The following is an 8007-nucleotide window of genomic DNA, read 5'->3' as shown; positions in this document are numbered from 1 at the left end:
GACAGACAACCCCATTCAGCCAATCAGCGTTTCAAAAGCACAAACAGCGAGAACGTCTTTTCCGTCAAGAAACTCAAGTGCTGACTCTTGCTCTTGTTTACTGCTGTTATTGACTGTATTTCAGTAATAACTTCACTTATTGCTGCTTTTAGGCTAACGTTAACGTTACTGCTAGATAGCTCCGCCATGTTTGTTGTGGTAAGAGTCGCGCAGTGTAGTGACGTTTTCATTCGGGGCTTTGCACCAGTCGGTCCCTGATTGGCCAATGTGCTGTGTCAATCTGAGCGGTGACGCTAATTGGCTCGGCCTTCTGAGGGTTTCAGGCCATGAATGAGGTCAGACTCTCCCTGTGAAGTGAAATGAAATGTATTTCCGGAAGAGGCTGGTTTACGAGGCTAAACTCATACTCAAACTCATAGATTTGCTAACTTCTAACATTTTATTTTTTTAAATTTAAGGGCAACGCAAAATGAGGAATAGGGATTCCTCTGACTCTTCTGACTCAGACGACTCTTATGAGGATCGGAAGAGGAAGTGTAAGAAGAAACACAAAAAACATCGGTCTTCAGACTCCTTTGATGATGACTGGAAGAAGAGCAAATCCAAAAAACCCTCATCATTTGGAAAGAGAGGTAACCCATCATCTCGAAAAAGATGGCTCACATTTCTATTGCTTCTGGAACAACGCACATACAAACAGCACTGTTCTTTACATTACACTTCAGCAATATTATGCACATATTATTTATTTATTTTTCTTTTTTAAATGCCCCCAAAATTTGGTAAATGCACCCTGTTTTATACATTGAAGGCAAAAGTTTAATTTTTTTTATTTATTTTGATCACATTACATTGAAGCTAGATGACGTAGTAGCTAATGGCTTTTTGCATAGAGCTTTCAGACTCCTGTCGCATGGACCTAGCAAGGTTACAGAAGATGTTCATGTTAGTGGAAGCATCTTTTATTGTGACACTGCAGTCATATTTCCATCATAATTTCAGTGTAGCATGCTCATGTATTGATTGATTTTTATTTTTTTATTTTTTTTTTTTTTGATGTGGCATAATGCTAAGGTAATACTCTCCCCTCCACCCAAACACAATCTTATATAGGCTATATTTACCAGAGTCAAGGCTGGCCCTATTACCAAACAACTATGTAGAGAGTATCCACAACTGTATCAATTTAACCATGGAGTGACAAAGAGTACTGCACTGCAGACACAAGATGACTGGTTTAACCCCTGATCTTCATGTCATGTCAGGATTATAAATATATTTGGAATTATGACACAGTGTTAATTTATATTTTCTTTTGATGATCTGTTTTGTAGTTCTGAGCCCAGAGGATGTTGTCCACCGTTACAAAGTGGTCTTTAAAGTCTTCAGGCGAAACTGCAGCATGACCAACACCTGCGAAGAACTCGGAGTGGACAGGAACACCATTGCAGGGACTGCGGTCATTGCAGATGTCATGATAGCCACAGAGGGCACAGACTTTGTGGAGCTGCCCCTCTTCAAAGAAAAACAGACTTTAGCGAACTATGCAAAATTATGCAAGGCATTTGTAGATGCCAACAAACCCCTGCAGAAAATGAGGAAGGCCACAGAGCTGCTCCCTATCAAATATAAAATGCCAAAGTGAGGGATCAAGCTCTAAAGTGCAGTAATTTCAATGTCATTTAAAAAAAAAACCAAAACATTTATTTTAATGTATTACTGCACTGTCTTTTTGTTTGATCTGGTGGGGATTCAACCAAATTTCTTGTATCCAAAAACCTTTTAGTGGGTAGTTGGACCCTGGTTTCTTTTCTTCAAAGATCTTTTATCTTTGCCCTTAGAGTTTGATATCCTTCAATAACTGTTGACTAGCCACTCCCTGCCATTTCCACTAGGATGTTGTCAACCTTACTCGTTTTATTTTGTAGTAGGCATTGTCAGTTTGCACTTTGGATCAGCAAAGTTTTATTTTGTCACGATTATTTCTACCTCTTCTGACCCTGACACTTTTTTTGGTGTTAGATTCCATACAAGATGCAACTGTTATATTGTTATAACTTATAAATATAATTTTTTGCACTTTTTTATAACATGTCCTACTTGTTTTGAAATATAAGTACACTTGAAAGCTATGCCACTGATTTGCACTTTAAAAGTATTGAAGTTACTCCCTTCAAGTTCACTGTTTTGCAGATTAAGAGGACTAAAGTTAGTCTCATTGACAGTTCACCTGTTTTTGCGTATTTGTCACAGGTTGTGTGAAGGAGTGTAACAAAATGCATTGTATCTTTATGTAAAGGAAAGTTCAGGGTAATACCATGGAAACAAACCACGCTTCCTTTTACAGTACAGTTCCACCTTTCTTACAGGGTAACTTCTCTGTAAAATATGGGAGTTTACCATGTTCAAAACTACACACCCTGATGGGTGGTAGAGGATTATAATCTATAGTTACCAGGAAAGTACATGGTAATATCATTTAACAAACCACGCTTCCTTTTACAGTACAGTTCCACCTTCCTTACAGGGTAATTCACAAGGTTTTACCTGGTAATGTTTTGCATTGTACGTGGTATACATTTTTAATTACTGGATAAATACCAGTTAATATCTGCATAAATACATGGGGGTTAATGGGTAAATTGCATGAATTAGAAAGTAATTACTTAGTAAATAGTTGCAAGTTATCAGGTAAATACTGGGTAATTACTGGGTAAATATCAGAGTCATTACTATCCTCACTGTCACTTCACAGGTTGATTGGTAATACATAATCTATAATTCCTGGATAAATACCTGGTAGTTTTCAGTATATATCTAGTAAATACCAGGTAACTAGTTCTACTAGTTACCAGGTAAATATCAGGTAACTACCAGGCAAATAAGTGGTAGTTACCAAGTAAATATGTGATCATTTTTTGAGTAAATAACTGGTAATTACCAGGTAAATATCTCAGTTATTATCACCCTAACAAAGTCAGATATAGACACATTCAGTGGGTTTATAGTCTACAATATGCAATTGCAGGATATTGACCAGGTAATTATTGGGTAAATACCTGGTAGTTGTCAGGAAAATATCTAGTAAATACCAGGTAACTTGTTGGTAATTACCAGATAAATATCAGGTAAATATTTTTAACTACCGGGTTTAAAATCTACAATATACAATTACTGCGCATCTACCAGGGTAAAAATTGGGTAAATGCCTGGTAGTAGTCAAAAAATATCTTGTAAATGCTGGGTATTAAAATGGTAAATACTGGGTAATTACGTTTAATTACTTGATTATTACTTCGTAAATACATCTGATTACCAGGTAATTACCTGGTAATTACTGGAACGTAAAAGGAGGGGTTACCAAAAATTATACTACAAGTGCTAAAAGTCACAAATGAGCAAGGCATAGAGGTGGATGAGGATATCTTTTTTATAACAGTCAAAGAAGTGTGTTTTGTAATCTATACAGATTATGGATAAGAGATTATAAATTTCTGTTTTCTTTTTGCACAGATGTTTTGACAGATTTGTGTCTTGACTCGGAAAGAGACAGTATTAAGGTATGTCTGATATTCGGAGCAAGCAAATACAAAACATCGTTGTAGCTCATGCATGAACAGGAAGGGTAAAAGGCTTGACGTCAATGACATGAAATTCTCAATTATAAACAAATCAAGAATCATATCACAAATACTTTTGCTTTTGCAGGAGAACTAAAGCAACAAAGGAGTTTCATGCCCTTGGGATTGTGTCGCATACTCAAAAAAGGGAGCATGAGTATGTGAGTTTGCATTGTAGCCGTAGTGTGAAATAATAATGGCAGTTAAATTTTGGTTTGTTGGTCTTTTGTGTATAATCAGTGTATATTCATGATTCACATATTCACTTTTTTTTTCAGGAACATTTCTATGGCATTCAGAGCAACAAAAACTTTTTTGAGTGGCATGTCAAGACTGTGCAACGTCAATCCAAAACCACATCTACATCCCATAACCGAGTGGAGCTAAAAAGGAGCATGTCTGATATTTCCCCATTCTTCTTTTTAATAATCAATTGATCAAGTGCCACGCCATGTCCAACCACCCATCACAGTTTCTTTGTTGCAATGATGTTAGTCCATCTATCATTGTTATTCTGTATAAATCTGCTCCTTTTTCCCTCTAGCTTTCCAGTTGTAACTAAATGTTCTTATGTCTCTAATGTGTTTTGTTTTCGCTTGTGGTAGGACTTCTTTATTTGTTATCTTTTCCTCGTTTGATATGCATAGCATTCCTCTGAGGATTGCATTGATTCTCTTTTGTCTCACAGGTGAACGTCACTATAGGAAGGATACAGCAGCTGAGACTTAGACGGATGCCAATTGGAATTTTAGTTATGGAGACCTATTAACAATTCAGATAACAGGATTACATTATTATTATCGATCGTCTGGTGAAATTTCACAAGGTTTGTCAAGGCACTACCAACCACCTCCACAACTCACTCTCCTTATATTAGGGCTGGGAGATTAATTGAATTATATTGTCGATTACGATTTTTGCTTTCCACGATCTTGAAAGCAACATAATATTCAAGAGCAAGTACTGAATTTTCTCCCAGCTGACAATTTTTCCAGATCAGCTGTAGAAGAGTTGTTTAAAAACATGGACAATCCTTTTAGCCAGTTGAATGCTGATAACAAATGGAAGAAATATTTCAGGGAAAAATGGGATGTGGTACAGCCAGTTAAACTACACCTAGGAGTAAGTTATGACACTAGACAAAATAGCATAACTGGAACCTGTGAGCAAGTTTCAATCAATAAAAAGTTCATATATATTCCTGTACTGAAAACACTCCAGTGCTATTGCAAGAATGAAAATATTCGTGAGTTAATGCAAACATGTATTCAGAGTGACAAATATTAGGACTTCTGTGATGGAAGCTACTTCAAAAGTCATGCTTTGTTTTCAAGTAATAAGTTTGCCCTATGATGACTTTGAGTATGGGAATCTTCTAGGTTAAAAAAAAAAAAGGCATACATAAAGTTGAAAGATCTGAACTTTTGCATGACATGCATTTTTAATTTCTCTTTGCTATTTGGACCTGATTAGTGTGAAAATTGTGAGAATTATCAGTCTACAATTATCATTTCTATATAGTATTATTATATATGTGTATAATATAATATATACCTATGCCTAACCGAGAGGCAGCATGGTGTCGCAGCAGGTAGTGCGCATGCCTCACAGCAAGAAGGTTGCCGGCTCTATCCCTGGGTGGGGCCTTTCTGTGCGAAGTTTGCATGTTCTTCCCGGGGGTAGGTATGCTTAGAATTCTTGAGTTCTTGGAGTCATTTAGTGCAAACTATTTCTGTAGATTGTGCTTAACTGATAAATCTTCAGCTCAGTCAATTTTCTGAGAAGGCGACTCATGTTTGACTTTAAGATCACCAGTTCTGAATGATGGCAGATCATCCCTAATTAACCCCTTCATTTGGCATCAAGAGAAAGCGCATACTTAATACAGTGCAATATTTCAATATTGCAGAAAGTTTCGTTGTTGACATCATGCATGATATTTTGGAAGGTGTTGGTCAATATGAAGTCAAATTCTTACTGAACATTTAATCTCTAAAGAAAGTTTTTTAAATAGGATGTATGCTTTTAATTATGGCTATCTGGAAAAGACAAAAAGCCTTGTTGACTTGTTTTTCTTTTCCAGATAGCCACAACATAACATTAAGCTTGATGGTGGAGGAATAGGGTTAAATGCATCACAAACACTGTGTTTGATCACAAACATACATTTGATATTTGGTGACCTGGTACCAGAGGATGACTTGCACTGGTGATTATTGCTGTTGTTGCTGAACATTACGAATATTGTGTTTTCATACTCCATCACCAAAGGGATGACTGTGTATTTAAAGCACATTATTATTATTGAACATCACCAACTTTTCAAAGAACATTACCCATCAAACAACTTGATTCCAAAACATCATTTCATGGTCCACTATCCAAGGTGCATTCAAAAAAAAAATTGGACGACTCATTCACATCTGAACTATGAGATTTGATGCATTGTGAAGAAACATCAGTTTGCAGTAGCTTATCATTGAGAATGCATGACTTCAAAAAAACTGAGTCTGGTCCAGGCAACCTGTGTTTACTTGAAACACTAGAATATACATAAGATATCTGCATATCTAAACATTGATTTGCAAGCCACTGTGAAACTGACAAACTGGCTGAAGTGTGGCATTGAGTATCGTGTCAGTCTTTTCATTTGCACAGGCACTGATGCAGACAATCCAGTATTCAGCAAAATAACCTGTATCATTTTGCATGACGGCAAAGTTTTTTTTGTTTTGATTGAGCATGAAACTTGTTTCCATGACCATTTCCATGCTTTCAAAGTAAATGAAAAAATCCCAAGGAAGATACTAGTTCTAGACAGGGATAGAATAAGACATTTCAAATCTTTTGATGCCCAAATGTTCTATGAGTGTAATTCACATTTTATGTTGTGTCAGAGAACTGTATCATTTCATTTGTTGCATAATTTGTTAAAGGTGCAGCTAAAGGTGCAGCTATACACTTTGAATGTTTGAAATACATTTACACTGGTTTATTCGAAATGTAATTTAGCTTGTTATACAAGTAAGTAGACTGCTAGCTTCAGGAAGAATGTGCATTCTGACGTGAGGATCAAAAGTTCTCAAGTCTAGGATGCATTCCTCTCCTTTGTTGGCATCATGTGTTTGAATGTTGCTTTTTTCACTTTGCATCCAGTGGTGAATGCCAGAGATCTTATTCTTTTCTCTGCAGGTTATTACTTGTCAGTGGTTATGTTCTATTTTTCATTACAGTTTTACAGTTACATACAGTTCACCCCACTGTGCTGTGCATTTTAATTGCGTCCATATTTCTTTTCCCGACTAAATGTCACCAAACTTGCACTTCACCATGCAGAGATGGCGTGGCACCATAAAGCCAAACAAACAGATGTGTGCAGCATGGATTGTTATCTCTACAGTGTTTTCAGTGTGAATGTTTACTGAAATGTGTGTTTACACTTGTTTTCACTTTAATCAATATGTGACTTGTTACACCAGTAAGTATGCAGCATGGATTGTTGAACACACTGTATGCACATTTGTTAAACAAAGATTTATATTGAACAATATGGTGTGTTTTTGCAGTGTTTTGAAATATTAACTCCATCAGTGTTAAATAAAACATACTTTTAAGTGTTGAATCTTAACAATATAAAATAGCTGACATTAAAATTAACTCAAGTTCTATTTTATGAGATATAGTCATATGAGATATAGTTTTAACTCCACAAAAGTTTAGTTTTAACTCCTGAAAAGGGTTAAAAGATCAACTCCTAGAAAGGAGTTACTTTAACACTGTCCTAGAGTGAATCAGAATCAGAAAAAGTTTTATTGCCAAGTACGATTTTACACATACAAGGAATTTGTTTTGGTGAAGTTGGTGCATGACACATCTACTAAAAATAATCTATTAAAGTAAAGTAAAGTAAAGTAAAGTAAAGTAAAGTAAAGTAAAGTAAAAAAAAATTTAACAATATAAGTGTATTTGATGGTCTCACATGTAAACTCACATTGGGTTAATATGAACTCACAGAGTTTATTCCAAAGGCCAGAATTTGCTGTTGCAGAGTGTGATTCTCTAAGCTTCTCTATGTTGTTTCACTGTAAATAGTTAAAAGTTTATAGATGTTATACACACAATCAGAGATTGGATCTTTTTGTCAAATTGAGATGGGTATTTGATTTTGTACTTTAAAAGTATTTTTTGTAGCACTGTGTTCCGTGTTGAGTATAATAAGCCATATAAATAAGAAACATTTCATATGATGTATGTTTTGTTCATTTTTCATTTTTCAATTCATTTTACACATAATTTGACATTATTTTTGGTAATAATTTAAGCAACAAAAAATCTGAGGAGCCATTTGTGAGCTGAAAGAGCTTGGTCTTTTAAAAGAGCTGAGCCA

The 8007-nt window shown here is 35.6% G+C and overlaps 1 protein-coding gene across 2 annotated transcripts; it reads left to right on the top strand.

Annotated features, from left to right (window-relative positions):
* Positions 1–272: 272 nt before the first annotated feature.
* Positions 273–7163, top strand: LOC139351601 (coiled-coil domain-containing protein 106-like). Of its 2 annotated transcripts, XR_011603581.1 has the most exons (4): positions 339–632; positions 1335–3560; positions 3709–3781; positions 3899–7163. XR_011603581.1 is itself a non-coding variant. In XM_070993557.1 (3 exons), exons 2-3 carry the CDS (start codon positions 470–472, stop codon positions 1643–1645), a joined length of 474 nt encoding a protein of 157 aa, XP_070849658.1. In that variant the 5' UTR covers positions 273–335; positions 459–469; the 3' UTR covers positions 1646–4197. The 2 variants fall into 2 exon arrangements, 1 of the variants encoding a protein (XP_070849658.1); XM_070993557.1 differs by adding an exon at positions 273–335 and having other exon boundaries at positions 459–632; positions 1335–4197.
* The last annotated feature ends 844 nt before the right edge of the window (positions 7164–8007 follow it).

Source organism: Chaetodon trifascialis, chromosome 23 (genome assembly GCF_039877785.1).
Source record: "Chaetodon trifascialis isolate fChaTrf1 chromosome 23, fChaTrf1.hap1, whole genome shotgun sequence".
NCBI classification, from domain to species: Eukaryota; Metazoa; Chordata; class Actinopteri; order Chaetodontiformes; family Chaetodontidae; genus Chaetodon; species Chaetodon trifascialis.
This window is presented reverse-complemented; position numbering and strand designations above follow the sequence as displayed.

Excerpts from the sequence above, each read along its gene's own strand:
- LOC139351601 (XM_070993557.1), top strand. The coding sequence starts at position 470 with ATGAGGAATAGGGATTCCTCTGACTCTTCTGACTCAGACGACTCTTAT. Across the intron at positions 633-1,334 it reads CTCATCATTTGGAAAGAGAG|TTCTGAGCCCAGAGGATGTT; the intron begins GTAACCCATCAT and ends TCTGTTTTGTAG.